Source organism: Aquarana catesbeiana, linkage group LG09 (genome assembly GCF_042186555.1).
Source record: "Aquarana catesbeiana isolate 2022-GZ linkage group LG09, ASM4218655v1, whole genome shotgun sequence".
Taxonomy (NCBI): domain Eukaryota; kingdom Metazoa; phylum Chordata; class Amphibia; order Anura; family Ranidae; genus Aquarana; species Aquarana catesbeiana.
The window spans coordinates 157,500,825-157,521,027 of record NC_133332.1 but is presented as its reverse complement, the minus strand read 5'-3'; the positions used below and the strand labels follow the sequence as shown (position 1 = coordinate 157,521,027).

Here is a 20,203-nt window from a genome sequence, read left to right as displayed (position 1 = left end):
AGAAATGTGTTAGTATTGCTTTATTTAATTCCCATGAATGGCTAAAAACCAAGCTGTCCAAGGATGGCTCATTTTACAGGCAATAATGGACCCACCTATCACCCAATGTTTTTTTCTGCAATGGCACTTAAACAGCAAAGTGGTGGATGTTTATTTCTGCAGCACTATTTATAAGGATCTAAGGTGTGGTAGGCAAGTGGTTAACGTATGTATTGTAAAAAAATTACTTTTGAAATTATATTACCATGTTAAATCTTATATGAGATTTCAGTTATTTGGTTTACAAGTTTATTCTACAGCTTTATTTAACCACTTGCAGACCGCCCACTTTAGATATACTGTGACAGGGCAGCCATTCTGTGCCAGATCACATACCTAGTAAGTAATCTGACACCTCCAGGGCTGGGGCGTGTACGCACGCTGCTGATGACCCGCTCCCACTGTGATTGAACACAGCAGGAGCCAATCAGCGGGTCCGGCAGGCGCAATGTCCAACGGGACCCGCCAATCGTTCAGGAGACAGGCAGAACAGTGATCTTCCTATGTAAACAAGGCAGTTCGCAATTCTGTGAGAGGGCAAAGTACTGATCCTGGGTTTCTGCTAAGCAGGAACATGGATCTTTAACCCCCCCCCCAGTTAGTAAGCACTCGCTAAGAACACATTTAACCCTTTGATTGCCCTTGATGTTAACCCCTTTGCTGCCAGTGTCATTTGTACAGTGACAGTGCATATTTTTTAGCACTGATCACTGTATTAGTGTCACTGGTCCCCAAAACGTGTCAGTTTTGTCTGCCGAAATATCACAGGCATTACTAGTAAAAAAAATTTCCCACAGTTTGTAGACGCTATAACTTTTGCTCAAACTAATAAATATATGCTTATTGGGATTTTTTTTACCAAAAATATGTAGCAGAATACATAGTGGCCTAAATTGATCAATTAGATTTTTTACATTTTTTTAATGGGTTTATTGGGTTTATGGGTTTAATATGTTTTATAGCAGAAGGTAAAACATTTTATATATTTATTTTTATATTTTCAAAATTGTCAGTCTTTGTTTATAGCACAAAAAATAAAAAAATCGCAGAGCTGATCAAATACCACCAAAAGAAAGCTCTATTTGTGAGGAAAAAAAGGACATCAGTTTTATTTGGGTACAATGTCGCACAATCACGCAATTGTCAGTTAAAGTAACACAGTGCCGTATCGCAAAAAAATGGCATGGTCACAAAGGAGAGTAAACCTTCCGGAGCTGAAGTGGTTAAAATAATAACTGTTGATCCACTACAAAGGTTTTCGTTCAGGGACTTGACAAATGCAATGAAAACAACAATTGACCAGTTTGGTTTAGTAGATAAAATATTAGCCAAAATAACTATATTTCTAGGGCACATTAACCTCTTCAGCACATGTCTAATATGAAAAGTCAAAGTAGGTAAACAAGCTCATGGCTACTGTAACAGTTTTCAGCAGGCTCAGGGATTAGCTATAAAACGAATCTAGGCAGCTGTAGATCCACCCAATCGCTTTGCTCACAAGGGAACACACCCCCTCCTAACTGACACACATTGCCGGTGGTTCTCAAGCTCCGATGTTCCTCCTGGGAGCCAGGGCACACAACAGATGACGCCAGAATTGTAGTCTTTTCTGCTGACTATGAATATGGACATGTTCAGCTCTGAAAAACCCAGCTAGAAAGGTGCGTAATAGATAAAGCACAGTCCTGTGCTCAGTGGACTGGAGCAGAGAGCAAGGGAGAAAAGCAGGAATCTAATTGACCCCTAAATCTCCCAAAAGATTACCTGCCACCTGCCCAGTGCTATTACATAGGGGGCTTGTTAGCCACCTTGTGATACCAATAACGTGAAATTTACAAAAAAATGTTAAAAATGTAAGTTATTTACGCTACCCATTTAGTGAGAAAATTGGACTGGAACTGTCATGCCGAGAACAATGACTGGGAGAATTGTTATATTCACCCTTGAAATTCTTGCCATGGATCCCATTGGGGAAACATTCACATTAGATTCAGCAACATCCTTTGCTGGGAGCTACTAAGGGTGTGTTTTAATAAGATGATTAAGGAATGTGATTTATCTTTGTCCCCAGTTACCCCAGTTACATTATACCACCAAAAGATAAGATACCCCTCTTAATAATAGGCTGAAGTCATATGATCCCATGAAGTCAGAGATGGGACCGCAGCACTATTTCTCTTTTTGGACCTATCGCCAGTTGAACCCTACCGCCAGTTGAACAATTATCTATCTACTCCATTTGGAAAATGTAGGTCTTTCAGGTCACTGTTTCATATGAATCTTTATGCTTGAAAGGGGCACCCGTAGAGAAAACTACTTCACTCATTTGGCTTCAATCTGCAGACCAAGAGGGACCTTACAGAGCTCGGATACAGCGGGAAACTACACTCCAAACAAGTTTTTCTGATGAGCAGTGGGAACAAGCGTGTATCTTTCTTTACGAATGCTCAATTAGTACCAGATTACAGGAACCAGATTACAGGAAATGTCTAACAAATTGTTGACATGCTGGTACGCTATCCCAACAAAACTGAAATTGTGGTACCCGCTGTCTTCAGATCTGTGCTGGCAATGTGGACAGGCCCCAGGAACTATGTTTCAAATCTGGTGGGACTGTCCTATGATAGCTCCCTTTTGGCACAAAGTAAGTGAGCTCATTGTTCTCATCATTGAAACAAAGATAACACTTATGCCCTGTACACACGGTAGGACATTGATTGGACATTCCGACAACAAAATCCATGGATTTTTTCCAATGGATGTTGGCTCAAACTTGTCTTGCATACACACGGTCACACAAAGTTGTCGGAAAATCCGATCGTTCTGAACGCGGTGACGTAAAACACGTACGTCGGGACTATAAACGGTGCAGTAGCCAATAGCTTTCGTCTCTTAATTTATTCTGAGCATGCGTGGTACTTTGTGCGTCGGATTTGTGTACACACGATCGGAATTTCTGACAACGGATTTTTCTTGTTCTAAAATTTTATAGCAAGCTCTCAAACTGTGTGTTGGAAATTTCTATAGAAAATGTGTGATGGAGCCTACACACGGTCAGAATTTCCGACAACAAGGTCCTATCACACATTTTCCATTGGAAAATCCTATCGTGTGTACAGGGCATTACTCTGGCCTGTTGCCTTTTACACATTTCCAATTGCTCCATGAAACTGTTGAAATGGTTTTTGACTAGACACTTTTTAAATGCTGCTAAAATTTTGATTCCCAGACATTGTAATTCAACCCAAGCACCAACAATTGCCGAATGGCTACATATGGTATAAGGAATCTATGACATGGAGGAAAATGTGGAAATCCAACTAGCAATGGGTTGAAATCCTAAAGGATAAGTTAATCTTTCCAAATAAAGAAAAATAATAAATGAATTATGCAGGTGAAAAAAAATATGCATTTATTATTATTATTTTTGTTAGGGACCTGTAAAGCATTGCACCCCTGATCAGCAGATCGTGGGTGTAATCCCACGGTCCTGCAGACTGTCTGTGTATCTGTTTGATCATACCTCCGATAGAAGCAAGCAGTTACACTTGAGACGGGAAGTTCAATGAACTACCACAGTGCTTAACAGTGCTGTGGTAGTTCATTGAGAGCAACAAGCCAACAGCCGCAAAGGCTGTCTGACCTTCTAGTTTTCCCATTCACAGAACACAGAGAATGGATAACGCAGCTGGGCGGGGCGGAGTCCCAAAAGGTGAAACTATCCTTTAGCCCACGTGGAGCCTCGGTTCACACTGGGATGACTTGTGAGGCGACTTAGGTTGCCTGACAAGTAGCGTCCCGTTCAGTACAATGGAACCGTTCTAATCGGAGCGACGCAAGTCGCTCCGACTTAGAAAAAGGTTCCTGGACGACTTTGGGGGCGACTTGGGGCGACTTGCATAGACTTCTATACAGAAGTCGTTTTGCAAGTCGCCCCGGCAGTCGTGTGCAGGTCGCCTCGGTGAGGCGACCTGCAAGTCGTGCCGCCTCTGGTGTGAACCGAGGCTAACACTGATGGCTGGTTTAAAAAACTTCTGAGTTCAGCTGAACTCGCACAATTTCAAACTGGCATTTCAGTCCGACTTCAAGGCCGATTTGACAGGCATCTGTGCGAGATATGCACAGATGTCTATTCAAATCGCCCCTGGGAATCGGTGCGGCGCCGCAAAGTCGGCGTTGCACTGATTCGGACGGTGCTGTTGCAGGCAATAGGCAGCGATCTGACATGACAAATCGCATTTTAAAATGGCCAAATGTAAACGTGGGCTAAATGTTATTCCTGGTACTACTCCTCTATAACTCTAGAGTCAATCTATTGTTTGTTCTCACCTTTTTTGAGTACTCTGTGATCTGAATGGGCAGCTAGATCTCTCCAAGGATGAGCACTAACCATAATCTTGATTTATGATTGAACCACAAAGATATACCTTTTACTTACTTTTACTTGTATTTTAATCTTTATATAGTGTTTTGTCACTTCCACACTTAATTTTGCCACTAACACCTGACATTTGGTTAATATCAGGGACTAGTATTGAACTGTTTACCCTTTGACTTGTATTTTATACATCTTTTGTCATGATCTGTTGGATTGTGTATTTTTTTTTTTTTGTATGTTTAAACCTGGATCTGTAATAGCGTATTATTGATAAAAAAAAAATGTAAGTTATAAAAAAAAATGAAAAGCACCTGTCACCCACTCACACATATACAAAAGAAAACACACCGTAGAGCACACGTGTATGCAAATGATTGAGCAACACGTTCCACATCACCATGCACGTCAGAATGAAAGCAATAACTCTATGTCTGTTATAAAAGCATTTAAGGCGTCACATATTGATAACTTTGAGTACAATAAATTTTCACTGTTTAACTGGTGAATGCAGTTTAAAAGCTTGACATAATTGGTATCTATTTACGCAACACTACCCCATCTTTTATTTTGTATAAAAATTGGGGATTAAATTGTGTTTGTGTGCACTAAAATTCAATGTAGAGTATTTTTTCCTAAAAATATATATTTGATAAACAGTTGCACAAATATTGTGCAACATTCAATTGCAACCACTGATTTTTATGCTACAGGACCTTTGCATTCAGAAAACATATATTGTTCTGTGTGTTTAAAGCTATTTTATAGACATTTTAACATGTATGTGAAAAATGTGAAAAATTAAAAATTTTGCTCCAGAGGAGCTATGGTTAAATATATGCCCCATGAGGCATAACATCGTAAATAAAATTAAAAGCCTTTAAATATGAGAAGAAATCATAATAACGTATAACACAACATAGCTAAACCAATTTCTTATTTATATGCAAATCCCATATGTATATTATTCTATTGACCTGTTATTTTTTATCCCATGTTTTATTTCAAAGACAACAAAGAATATGATGCATATCTTTCATATACCAAAGTGGATCCAGACTCTTTAGATCATGAGAGCAAAGAGGAAGAACAGTTTGCACTAGAGATACTTCCAGATATCCTGGAAAAGCACTACGGATACAAACTCTTTGTTCCAGACAGAGATATGATCCCCAGTGGCAGTAAGTACAATTTAAAATACCTGGGAGTTTGGGAATGATAAATGAACATCTCTTAATCAGTTGTATTTAGAGCTGTTATTTTTTATGTTGATCATGACCTGTGAACAGATAACTGTGTATAAATTAATGGGGTGCAGTTGCTCCCGCATCTGAGATTGGGAGAATAAACATACGAAAGAATCCTCTTACATAACAGCAGTGCATTGATATTATGTTCTGTATAGAGTAATGCAGCATTTTTATTTCACAACATCCCTTTTGATTCTCTGTTCTGCTTTTTAAGTCTCTAGTGGGCTTATTAGTCTTACTAAGAAAGAAGACATTATTGACGCTAAACCAAGTGTTTCCAATAAAAAAAAAAAATCCTTTTCTGCTTCAAATAGTTAGCTCCCTTAACCATCCTATCATGTAACCTCCAACCCCCCTTTATAATTTGTGATTTATGATTAAGCATACCAGGTAGCACCAACAGCAATAGATATTATCCTGTCCTACGCAAATATATTACCAATTTTGTCCCCAATCACGTTCTAAAGCAAATTGTTTTCCCCCTACATGTCTCTAGTAATTATACCCATCAACCACATCCCCCCCCCCCCAGAATATGATGACCCCAGTTGATTTTTATTGTAGACTAAGTCAAGCTTTTGGTAGTGTAAGATTTAACCACCTTGAATTGTGTACTTTTTTCTGTTTTCTGTGCATTTCTGTTACGTCCAAATTCAAAACGATGTGCACTTCAGCTTCAAACAGAATTTCCTTTAACCTTCACCCCTTTTAAACACACATGCCTTTGCAATCCCATGTCCAAAGGAGTAGTTTCTTCATTTGATAGCTTCTTCTAAGAAGATCCTATATTCTTCTTTAGGAAAGAGATCTGGATAGCTCCCTTGATCACATCAATGGTCCCAGATCTGGAACACAACGGTAAATGGATCACTGAACCTCTTCTTTAAAGAAGCTTACCACAAATATTACTTAGATGGCACATGCTCTGTCAACATCCAGCTACATTCAGGTGCTTTGGACCTTTTGGAGGGGCAGTAAGATGGTGTGTGCACTAATACAGGTCTAGTGGGACTGTCCATGAAATGATTCTGGACCAGAGTCTATTAATTGGTATACACTGTCATATTTTAAATAAGAACCTGTGTCTTTGATTTTCTGTGTTTTTTATGTAAAATAAAAAAAATCAAAAAATCAAAGGGTATTAGATTCAGAAAACATAACAGGCTGTGCACGTCTGAGCCAGGTGAATATAGCAGAGGGTCAGAGCTGACTGTGGGAAATTAATGGTGGCTCTTGGTAGCCTGGGCAAGTGATTGGTCACATTATGGAGACATCAGGGGTCTATTAGACCCCAATGTCTCTTCTGCTCTCCTCTGCAGCTAAATCAAGCACAGATGGGGCAGTGCAGCTCTTCTCACAACAGTAAAAGTGATCAAGCAGCTAAAGAGCTACCCAAATCACTTTTACTGAACAGACAATAGCCAGCTTTTAAAACTTATAGCAAGCGCATGGCTGCAGCTATTAGCTTGTTTTAAACACTTCAGTCCTAGACATTTTAAAATGTCTTCAGGACATGAAGTAGTTGAAGGGGTTTGAACACTGCCAAACAAAAGATGTTAAACCAGCCCCTTATTTTTACCTTCCCTCCAACCATCAGTTGTATGAGCAAAGCAGTACATAATGCGAATACAGAGGGGCAAGACATGAGTCCCTCAATAAACTTCAAGAAAAATTTTACAGCAAGTACAAAAATGGTATTTTCTTTGTCATCAGTTGAGGGACACAGGAGTTATCCAATGGATGTTGAAATTGTAGTAGGCAATATTCCACTGAATGAATGCCTAAACACGCCTAAATTAAAAAGGTGGACACAATTATGTAATTTGCCACTAACAAGGTAAAGCACTAAGAATCTAGTGTTCCAGAGCAGGATAGGTAGCACCATTAGGGGGAAGATTGCTATCTGAAAGCATGATGGACCTCAAAAAGAATGTGAAGGACAACCAATCAACCACCACAAAGAGCAGGTGGAACAAACTTAGACCAATTGCTAAATTTGCCCAAAAACAAGAATGTTTGATGATAAAATTTGAAGCCTAGGATACCTAACCTTTTACCTCAGAAAAAAGAAGGTTGGACAAATAAGGTATTTCAAGGGCAAAAACCAACTGGTGAACAGCTAGAGGCTGAAGTAAAATACCCATAATCCTTGACTTCAGGGAATGTGAAACTCATAATATAACAGCCCTTGCAGCAGCAATGTGGAGGGAAAGACCTTCCAATTCACATCTATAGATGTTACAGAGGTGTCATGGTCATGTTATAAGTTGGCTGATTATTATATATATATATATATATATGTATATATATATATGATTAATCAGTCAGTAAAGTGAATCTTTCTTCTAGTAAATAAGTTCCAAAAGGAACTCATTTATCGGAAACAATCTACTGTACTCAAAATCTAGGACATTGATCATTTTCAGAGATGTTCTATTTTTTTCAACAATGGGAAAGCTGTGAAGTTAAGGCACACTGTTGTGGGCATATTAGTCGTTGCTGTTGAAAATTTGTGAAATTTACTTGAAGCTCGGTGTGACCAGTTACATATCCACCTTAAGTCCGAACACATTCACCTCCTTCCAGTTCAGGCCAATTTTCATCTTTCAACACTGTCACACAATGACAATTACTTAGGCATACAATATCGTAGTAAAAATTAAATTTTTATCAGTTTTTTGAGACAGATAGAGCTTTCTTTTGGTGTTTTTTTATCTTTTGCTATATAAGAAAATAAGACATAAGAAAATGTTGAAAAAAGGCATTTTTCTTAGTTTTAGATTAAAAAAAAAAAATAAAATTAATAAAATAATCTAAAATTAGGCCAAAATGTATTCTGCTACTTTTTTTTGGTAAAAATAACCCAAATTCGTGTATATTATTTAGTCTGTACTGGCAGCCTTTCTTGAGGCTCTAAAATGGCAGGGTAGCACATATACTCTCAAAATGACCACTTTTTGAAAAGTAGATAGTCCAAGGTAATTAGTAAGAGGTATGGCAGTTTTTTAAAGTTGTAATTGTTTCCCAACATTTTTGGGAAATGATGAAAGTAAATAAAAATATTTTTTTTTTTCACAAAGTTGTCATTTTGTCAAGTTATTTATCACACACATTCTTCTACTCCTCACAACTATTGGGATACCATGTGTGAGACTTTCACAGCCTAGCCACATAGAGAGGCTCAAAATCCAACAAGCACCTTCAGCCATTCTTGGGGCATACATTACATCTCTAATTTCCTGATTCATCAAATTTCTGGAGGCCCTGGAGCACCAGAACAGTGAACCCACTGGTATGGAGTTGATCAGGATGCAATGGTATAGAGGTAATCATGATGTAGATGGCAGTGATTAGGACGTGGTTTGGCAATCAGGATGTGGTGTGGTGGTGATCAGGGCACACTGTATGATTTGAAAACACCTTACAGGCTCTGGCAATGCTAACGGCTCCTTCTTGTGTCGTGATTGGATACAGAACCAATTTCATTGGTCCTGTGCCATGTCATATGTTCTGCTGTTTCCAGAGGACACACTGATCACCAGGCTCATGGGTAAGCACTCTAGGAGCCACGCATGAGCCTCTGATGCAGGGGGACATTCAGTATGCCCACATGCATCCTGTCCAGCAGTTTATGTACATGGTCCAGACAGGAAGCAGATATTCAGGGAAAACCAGCATGAACTGATGTTTGTCAACCTTGTAGGTCAATAGGCCCCTCTAGAAAGAGACATATTCTTTTAGAAAAGTTAAGTACCACACGGAATGCAGTGATCTTAATGTTAATAGATTCTATTGTAAAAAAAAAAAGGAGTGGAAGAAAAGAGGTAAAATACCCCAAGATAAGCTGCAGTCAACCTAGGAAGTCCTAGTGTGCAGGGAATCTATCAAATTCAGAATTATATAGACTATGTAGCACCCTGGTGTTTAGGCAGGGTTGCTCACAAATTTAATTTGTCAGATAATAAATGTTCTGGTTAATTGTTAGAAGATCCACTGATCCCTCTCTAATTCTGGAGCTTCAGCACCTTTTCTCTTCTGTCACTGGGTGGCACTGTTGCTGGTGACATTAGATCGACAAGGGCATAGCAAGGTCAGATTATGAATGGATGGGGTGTCTCAGCCAAATGGCAGGGGTTTCTTTAGTCCCTTGGCCTGCTGGGAGAGCCTATTTATTCGGGTGGAGTCAGGTGATCAAGGTTCTGCCACCTGGACGGCTGTCTGGGTGGATGTGTGTTATGTCATCACGGGTTGCTAGGCCAGGAGCTTGCGGCCTATCCCGGGGATACCTGGCTGCTAGGCTGCCTTAGGCCTGTACAGGAGCAGGAGAAGCAGCATAGGGTTGGGACTGCAGGATTGGAGTCCAACCGAGTTACAGAAATTCAGCCGGATGGGGAACCAGTCATGGTCGGAGGTAAAGGGGAAGAAGTCGCCAGTAAAGAACCATCCACCTTATTACCATAGACTACTGTGAGTAAGTCTGAAGTAGTACCAGAGCAGTCTTTTCACCAGCTGGGGACGATGAAGAAGTGGGAAAGCTTCAGCAAGTGCCAAGCAAGGGACCTAGCGGGTTAGCATGGGTGACGCTTGAGGAGTGTGCAGCGGGTTAGCTGTGGAAGAGTTTAGGGGATCCAGCGGGCGGCTGGGATCTGAAAGTCTAGTGAGAGACTGGGAGCTCAATTATTGAAGACCTACAGTGGGAAACTGTGAGATAAAAGAAGAACCATACTCTGTTGTCATGTTCTATGTATGAAGACCTTTGGAAACTGTTAAAAGCTTAGTTGCCATAGGAGACAGGGGTTCTGCCAATACAGAAGTTGCATCCGGCTGGAGGCTTTAAACCGTAAAGCTGTCTGCCTATTGTGTCTCAGAGTCTGCAAATTATCATTGCATCTACCTAAGGGTGTCCTGGCCCTAACCCTCTCTCCCACAGTTCTTGTTAAGAGACAATAAATCTCTTTATTTGCATTCACAAAATGACCGTGCCCATCATTTCATCTTGCATTACACCCACCATGCCTGGTAACCCACTCTATGAAGAAGGATGTCAGCTCTCTCTGAATCTGGAGGTCCGGGAGGTCGGTACAACAACAATACAGAAAAGCCAGAGTTAGAAAAAGCAAATGCACTAGATACCTGGTCGCAGGGTCTGAAGTAGAAGCTACAGGTTGAAGCCTAAGCATTCATACTACACCAAAGAAATTTCCAAGAGATCCACTAGAATGAGGAAACAATAACCCACTGGTAAAAGTGGGCTACACTTTATATAGATGCTTTATGGCTTTGAGATATGCGGTTCACATGGGAAAAAGACATTGATTGGCTACAAGCTACTACAGCTGTACTGCCTGAAAGCTGGGGTTCTTCTTCCCCATCAACAGAACTCCTGCATTGAAGCAAGCGCACAGTGTGAGAATCAGGAATGCCACCGTAAAGTGCATGACAGAAGAGATGCCTCAAAAGGGTAAGTTAATAAAGCTTCCTTTGAATGCATCTTCTACATCCCAGGCACAAAATACTATACACATATGAACACACATTACTGACATGCAAGAGACAAACTTATATGCCTCCAAGAAGCAATTTCAACAGAAGAGTAGTGGCTTAGACATTTGATCCACCTTTTTGAACACAAAAGTTTTGCTGTGTTGGAGGGCCCCTATTAAAAAATATGATCCTTTGTGACATAGTTTCACACATTAAAGTCACTGCCAACAGGGGACAGAAAGTAGTTCCATTTAAGTTAAACTGAGACATCAATAGGGACTCAAACTGTCTCACAGTGAAATCCTAAAAGGTAAAAAAAATTTACAAAATTTCCTCAGCAGAGCTAAGGAATAAGCATCTAACCTTAAAGAAACTGAGGCATGAAGGTTGGAGTTACATTGAGGGGTTGGCCTAACATCTTTTTTTTTTTTTTTTTGTGTCCCAACCTCCTGAAAGCAACAGTATCACCCATATGTGGAAGAATTACTATTTCCCTGTATCTCTCAATGGACAATAAATAAAACGTTTTTTGTCCCTTCTTCTCCCAACATCTCAGCAGCTGTAAATGATACTTAATGCAAAAACACCCAATATTTTCTAAGCAACATTATACAGAACTAAAACAAATTAAATAAATACATAAAATGCTGATTATGTTAAAAATAACATATATGGAATTAACAGACAAGCAATATGACAATCTTCATAAACTTTACAGAGTGAAATGTGCAAATAAAGTAGAGTGGAATAGACAAATAAAAAAAGTGCATAGAGTCCAAAATTCTAAATCCTATACTTCTCATCCAATGTAGACACAGCGTATAGTATAACTTAATTTCAGTTGTTTCAGCGCTGATCATCTTTATTTACAAATATTGCATTTTGTTAAATAGAAGGAGAACAGAATAAACCACTGTCAATAGTTTTCCTGGACTGAAGAGGACATTGGTGGTAGTGACCTTTGTCCACTTTAGCACTGGTCCTTTAAAACTGGCAAATGGAAAGGTGTTCACTGTCAAGTGGGGGTGAAGGTGGCTGACACTACTGTTGCTGCTGAGCACAGGAACATTAAATCTGAAAACTACAGAAGTGTCACTGTGACAAGGAGGACAGTATTTTCAACAAATGCTTTGAGAATGTTTTTCACATAATGTGTAACTCCTTGCAGCATTGTATTTAAAATTGCTACAGAAGATGGTAATTCAGTTCACTTTGGAGAGATTTCCTCTCATTTTCTGTTCCCTTTCAAGTGCAGGATATGAAGGGAAATCGCCCCAGCAGGAGAGACCACAAAAAGTAACTTGCCAGGGGTCCTTCCATACACCGTCAGAAACTAAACTGTTTTGTATTTACCTACACTTTAACTGTAAGCATGAACTAGCCTTCCTCAGGGACCATAACTGGGCACCACTATAACAAATGTGAACATCCTGATTGGTCATGTCCATTTAAAGACTGGGTGAAAGGAGATTGGTGCTTTTTAGCGTAAGGGAACAATCTCATTCAGAACAGATTTTCGAAACTACCCAATTAGTTGTTCCCCCCAGAAACAGTATACTTATGGTCATGCACAGGGATCAGTACTGTAGATGTGAGAAATCATATCCATTAGCAACTTTACAATACTCAAAATTTGTACAATACATTGTCATGATATTCTTCCCACAGCGTTGCCTTATGATAGGCAGTGGAAGAAAAGTGTCCAAAAAAGAAAGCGATAACAACGATGGCAGGCAACATTAGTTTGATCAATTGGGAAATGAAAGTGGTTCTAAAGTCAAAATAGTTTTTTTTACCTTAAAGTGCTTGTAACCTTAAAACAAAAACAAAAAAATAATAATCCTGATCCTTTAAAGCAGAAAACACAGCATAGTGCTTGTTCTGTGTCATTTGTCCATCTCTAAGTTCTAAAAAACCTAGTTGATCCTGCTTGTTCCTATTTCCCCCTATGTAAACTGACCACAGTAATCGGGGGTCTGTGTGTGAGTCGTCTCCTCCCTGCCCCTCCTTCCCATCCGCTATAGCTGTAAAATGACTACTGAGAAATCCTGTAGTCCCCTCTCTTGCAGGAAGATATAATGTGCTTTTTTAAAAATGATTCCGCAAAATACATTATTTGCAGCACCACTGAGCACTCATGTGACCTCCCGCCACTCTCCTCCTCTCTTCCCGGCTGACATTAGCAGGGAATCTCAGCCTCTCTCGCCGTAGTGCTCAGGACAAGGAAGGAGAACACCAGTAGGTCACGTGAGTGCCCAGCGATGCTGTAAAAAGGTATTTTGTAAAACAATTTAAAAAAAAAACAGATATGTACATTGTATCTTCCTGTAAGAGAGGGGATTATAGGATTTCTCAATAGGGACTTTACAATCGCTTTAATGTATTATTTGCATTAAGGTAAAAAACTCCCTACTACCTACCCTACCTCCCCATCCCTATACACTTATCTGACTCCTCCTACTGATCCACTACTGTTCTGGCTACATCGCCACTCTCCTTCTCTTCCTGGATTGATTCATAGGAAACACTGAGAGCAGCAGTAGCCATAGGCTACTGCTGCTGTCAGTCAAAACCTGTGAGAAGGGATCAGGGACATGGCTTACTGGCACTGTGTGTCTATGGATGCACACAGCCCGGATCAGGAGCATGCATGCATGGGTGCCCCCATAGCACCCGACTTGCTAAGTGGGGAATTGGAAGGAGGAGGAGCAGGCAGCACTGGCGGGGGACTGCCAAAGAACAGGTAAGGGACCACACTGTGCAATCCCGCTGTACAGAACAGGTAAATATAACATCTTTTTTTGTATTTTAAGACAAAAAAAATGACTTTAGTATCACTTTAAGTCTGTGAGGAGGAGGACACATTAATTAATTCTTGCCCAATTCAGTAGATTGCTGTGGTTTTTGTTTATCCGAGACTATAATGTATTACAAAATGTTTCCTGGTTTGCACTTTTAGTCAACAAAGGAAAAAAAATACACGATAAAGTCGTTTCACCTCCATCTCTGCATATTCAGCACAACAGTAACATTGTTGTATTAAGTGGTATAGTAATAGGCTGCCCTGGGCTCATGACAAGAAGTATGTTGTCCCAAATGTTAAGAACAATTCTATTGTGATAAAAATACTCTGAAAGAACACAGAATCCTTTTCATGCATCTTTAGAGACTATGAATATCTAATCAAATCTTTCCATCTCGTACAATAATGCCTTGGCATACTGCTCTTGATTTCAAGCACTGAGTGAGATGTATCCATGTGGCAAATTGTCCCAGATATTTATAAATCTAAAATCTCTGTCAAGTACTACCTTTTGACATTATTTAGTTCTTCTATGCCCAGGGCTCATTTTTTGAGCTTTAACATGTTAAGGGGTTTATTCACTACTACATCAACTTGCAACAAAGATATAGTTCTGAGGGTTATTAACCATTGCAAATAAATTCACATTTGCACTAACCCACAACAATCAGGTAAACTGCAAGGCCAAGAAAGAACCTCAAATAAACATGCACTGCTATTAGCAACCATTCAGATGTATGCTTTTAATTTGGAACCTGTAGTAGAAAACAAATTACAGATCAAATATTATAGATTGCTGTGGGTAATACTGAAAGTGACCATCAACCAGTCCAGCTGCTCAGTGCAAGTGTCAGAATGCCACACATTTATTAAGGTTAAAGTGGACCTTCAGTCATTTTTTAAATATTCTGCCCTTGTTGTTTTAACTTTGGATAGTAAAACATTTATTTTCTGCCAGTAAATACCTTATACAGCCCACTTCCTGTTTCTTGTCTGGTAAAAAGCCTAGGCTTATGAGATCATGCACAGCTCTCTCTCTCACTCTCGTGAGAGTTTGCCAGGAGGGGAGGGGGGTGAGTCATAAAAGGGCCAATGAGAGCTGCAGAGCTGGAGGTGTTCCTCTGTGTGTCTGTCTCTCATCTTCCTCTTGACAATACCCCAGATTCTCTATGGGGTTTAGGTCAGGTGAGTTTTCTGGCCAATGAAGCACAGTGATACCATGATCAGTAAACCAGGTATTGGTACTTTTGGCAGTGTGCACTAGAGGTCGACCGATATGGGTTTTTCTCTGGCCGATGCCGATATTTAGAAATCGCGGTGGCCGATGGCCGATATAAGATGCCGATTTTTTTGGGCCGATATATTAGGCCAATTTTTTTTTTTTTTTTTTCCCTTCATCTCATAAAATCTAACAGTTAGACCCCTTTCACACTGGGGCGTTTTTCAGGCGCATTTGGGCTAAAAATAGCACCTGTAAAGTGCCTGTAAAACGGCTCCCCTGCAGCGCTTTCACACTGAGGCGATGCGCTGGCAGGATGTTTAAAAAAAGTCCTGCAAGCGGCATCTTTGGAGCGGTGTATACCGCTCCTCCACCACTCCTGCCCATTGAAATGAATGCGCACCGCTGCCGAAGCGCCTGCAAAGCATTTCGGCAGCAGCGCTTCAGGGGCGCATTTAACCCCTTCCTCAGCCGCTAGCTGGGTTATAAGTGCCCCGCTAGCAGCCGAATAGCGCCGCTAAAATGACGGTAAAGCGCATGCGTTTTACCGTCAACGCATGCCCGCTCCAGTGTGAAAGCAGCCTTAAGTAATACAGAAATTTTTTTACATTTAAACATTTATTAAACAAAACAAACCTCCAATCAGTTCACTTGTATGTATAATTTAGATAAAAAAAAAAAAAAAAACGATATCTTAAATATTAAATACACAAAAACAGGTAATCAAAACTTTTGGACGAAAAAAAATGGGCTAACTTTACTGCTTATTTTTTTTTTTTTATTTCATTAGTGTATTTAAAAAAAAAAAAATGCGTTTGAAAGACCGCTGCGCAAATACCGTGTGACATAAAATATTGCAACAACCGCTATTTTATTCCCTAGGGTCTCTGCTAAAAAATATATATATATAATGTTTGGGAGTTCTAAGTGATTTTCTAGCAGAAAATACAGGATTTTTACTTGTAAGCAACAAGTGTCAGAAAAGATTTAGTCTTTAAATGGTTAAACTAAGAGCTTCTACACACAGAGTTCAGCTCATTGATAAAAGAACCTGAAAAGATACAATGTTTCTTCTTATCAGACTTGGCGGGCTGCCCAGGGAGAAGAGAAGTCTTTCTACAGATAACCTTTAGGAAACTTGCATTGACTTCTATTACAGAAGTCATTTGCAAGTCCCACTGAAGTTATAATCGGCTTTTTTTATCAGCACAATCGGCCGATGCCGATTAAGTAAAAAAAGCCAAATATCGGCCGATATATCGGTCGACCTCTAATGTGCACACGTGCCAAGTCCTGCTGGAAAATGAAATCAGCATCTCCATAAGGCTGGTCAGCAGAGAAGCATGAAGTGCTCTAGAATTTCCATGTAGAGGGCTGCACTGACTTTGGACTTAATAGAACACAGTGGACCAATACCAACAGATGACATGGCTCCCCAAATCACTGACTGTGGAAACTTCATACTGGACCTCATGCAACTTGGATTCTGTGCCTCTCCACTCTTCCTCCACACTCTGGGACCTTGATTTCCAAATGAAATGCAAAATTTACTTTCATCTGATAAGAGGACCTTAGACCACTGACATGTTGTCTCTGGTTCAGGAGGGGCTTGACACAAGAAATATGACAGTCGTAGCCCATGTCCTGGATACGTCTGCGTGTGGTAGCTCTTGACGCACTGAATAAAGCCATAATCCACTCCTTGTGAATCTCCTCCAAATTCTTGAATGGCCTTTGCTTCATAATCCTCTCAAGATTGCGATTATCCCTGTTGCTTTTGCACCTTTTTCTACCACACTTTTTCCTTCCACTCAGTTTTCCATTAACATGCTTGGATACAGCACTCTGAACAGCCAGCTTCTTTAGCAATGACCTTTAGTGACTTACCCTAGAATGTGTGACACCATGGGTCTACAACAGGGATATGCAATTAGCGGACCTCCAGCTGTTGCAAAACTACAAGTCCCATCATGCCTCTGCTTCTGAGTGTCATGCTTGTGGCTGTCAGAGTCTTGCTATGCCTCATGGGACTTGTAGTTCTGCAACAGCTGGAGGTCCGCTAATTGCATATCCCTGGTCTACAATATTGAACTTTTTCACAATATTCTAATTTTCTGAGATACTGAATTTGGGGTTTTCACTAGCTGTAAGCCATAATCATCAAAAATGATATTTCAAGCATTGCTTTCTTTTACTTTGTGTGTAATGAATCTATATAATTTGTGGGTTTCACTTTTTGAATTGAATTACTGAAATAAATTAGCTTTTTGATGATATTCTAATTTTTTGAGATGCACCTGTATGTTGCTTATGGCAAAGCAGGATTAAGAAGTGTTTTTGCAATACAAATGTGCATCAACACCTTTAAACACAATGCAACATATGTCGATTTTACTTTGGAAACAAAAAACAAGACCTGACCTTCCCCGTGTCAAAACCATGTAGAAAAAAACACAAAGCAAATCCATGTAAACACGGGACAATTTCATGGGTAAGATGGTAGACGCACCAACTAGAAATAAAGCGTTACTAGATCTACTGATTACCAACAATACAGACCTGATCACGGATGTGGAAATACGGGGCAATTTAGGAAACAGCAATCACAGGTCAATTGGCTTCAGTATAAATCACAAAAATAGGAAACATAAGGGCAATACAAAGACACTGAATTTCAAAGGAGCCAACTTCCCTAAACTACGAACCTTGCTAGAAGATATAAACTGGGATAAAATCTTAGGAACAAAGAACATGGAGGAGAGATGAGTTCCCTTTAAGAGCATATTAAAAAAGGGCATTAGCCAATGCATCCTATTGGGTAATACATTTAAAAGAGTGACCAAAAGTCCTGGATGACTTAACTCCAATGTAAAAATGCATATAAAAGCAAGGGAGAAGGCCTTCGAAAAAATACAAGGTTGAGGGATCATCATCAGCATTCAGACTTTATAAAGGATGTAACAAGAAATGTAAGGGTGCCATTAGGGCGGCTAAGATAGAACACGAAAGACACTTAGCGGAGGAAAGCAAAAAAAAATCCCAAGAAATTCTTTAAGTAGGTAAACCGTAAAATAGGGAGGACAGAACATATTGGCCCCATAAAGGATGAGGAAGGACATCTGGTTACAAAGGTTGGGGAGATGGCGAAGGTATTGAATTTATTCTTCTCCTCAGTCTTCACAAGGAAATCGAGGGGCTTTAGTAACCAAAACTTCCGTGTTTATCCCCATGACACGTCACAGGAAGCACCCTCATGGCTAACAGAGGACAGAATCTGAATTAGACTTGGGAAAATTAACATTAATAAATCACCAGGATTGGATGGCTTGCACCCGAGGGTACTTATGGAACTCAGTCAATGGCCAGACCATTGTTCCTAATTTTTACTGACAGTCTACTGACTGGAATGGTACCAGCAGATTGGAGAAAAGCCAATGTAGCACCAATATTTAAAAAGGGCCCAAAATACATCCCTGGGGATTACAGACCAGTTAGCATAACATCAATAGTATGCAAGGTCTTGGAGGGGATGATAAGGGACTAGGGACAAAATTTTAGTAATGAAAATGGTATCAGCAGTAATCAGCATGGATTCATGAAGAATCGTTCTTGCCAAAGCATTCTATTAACCTTCTATGAGGAAGTTAGTTGCCATCTAGATAAAGGAAGGCCTGTAGACGTGGTGTATCTATACTTGGCAAAAGCATTTGACACAGTTCCCCATAAATGTTTACTGTACAAAATAAGGTCCATTGGCATGGACCATAGGGTGAGTACATGGATTGAAAACTGGTTACAAGTGCGAGTTCAGAGGGTGGTGATGAATGGGGAATACTCTGAATGGTCAGGGGTGGGTAGTGGGGTCCCACAGGGTTCTGTGCTGGGACCAATCCTATTTAATTTATTCATAAATGACCTGGAGGATGGGGTAAACAGTTCAATCTCTGTATTTGCAGACAATACCAAGCTAAGCAGGGCAACAACTTCTCCGCAGGATGTGGAAACCTTGCAAGAAGAGCTGGACAAATTAATGGGATGGCAAGTACATGGCAAATGAGGTTTAACCACTTCAGCCCCGGAAGGATTTACCCCCTTCCTGACCAGAGCACTTTTTCCAATTTGGCACTGCGTCGCTTTAACTGCTAATTGCGCGGTCATGCAATGCTGTACCCAAACGAAATTTGCGTCCTTTTCTTCCCGCAAATAGAGCTTTCTTTTGATGGTATTTGATCACCTCTGCCATTTTTATTTTTTGCGCTATACACTGAAAAAGACCGAAAATTTTGAAAAAAAATGATATTTTCTACTTTTTGTTCTAAAAAAAATCCAATAAACTCAATTTTAGTCATACATTTAGGCCAAAATGTATTTGGCCATATGTCTTTGGTAAAAAAATGTCAATAAGTGTATATTTATTGGTTTGCGCAAAAGTTATAGCGCCTACAAACTAGGGTACATTTTCTGGAATTTACACAGCCTTTAATTTATGACTGCCTATGTCGTTTCTTGAGGTGCTAAAATGGCAGGGCAGTACAAAACCCCCCCAAATTACCCCATTTTGGAAAGTAAACACCCCAAGGAAATTGCTGAGAGGCATGTTGAGCCCATTGAATATTCATTTTTTTTGTCCCAAGTGATTGAATAATGACAAAAAAAAAAAAAAATTACAAAAAGTTGTCACTAAATGATATATTGCTCACTCAGGCCATGGGCATATGTGGAATTGCACCCCAAAATACATTTAGCTGCTTCTCCTGAGTATGGGGATACCACATGTGTGGGACTTTTTGGGAGCCTAGCCACATACGGGGCCCCGAAAACCAATCACTGCCTTCAGGATTTCTAAGGGCGTACATTTTTGATTTTACTCCTCACTACCTATCACAGTTTTGAAGGCCATAAAATGCCCAGATGGCACAAACCCCCCCCCAAATGACCCCATTTTGGAAAGTAGACACCCCAAGCTATTTGCTGAGAAGCATGTTGAGTCCATGGAATATTTTATATTTTGACACAAGTTGCGGGAAAGTGAC

The 20,203-nt window shown here is 40.0% G+C and overlaps 1 protein-coding gene across 1 annotated transcript in view; it reads left to right on the top strand.

Annotated features, from left to right (window-relative positions):
* The window catches only part of IL1RAPL2 (interleukin 1 receptor accessory protein like 2), a 1,633,909-nt gene that overhangs the window by 1,584,182 nt on the left and 29,524 nt on the right, over positions 1-20,203 (top strand). The window contains exon 10 of the mRNA XM_073599302.1: positions 5,425-5,595. Within this exon, the coding sequence (XP_073455403.1) occupies positions 5,425-5,595 (171 nt within the window). The remainder of the gene's footprint in view (positions 1-5,424; positions 5,596-20,203) is intronic.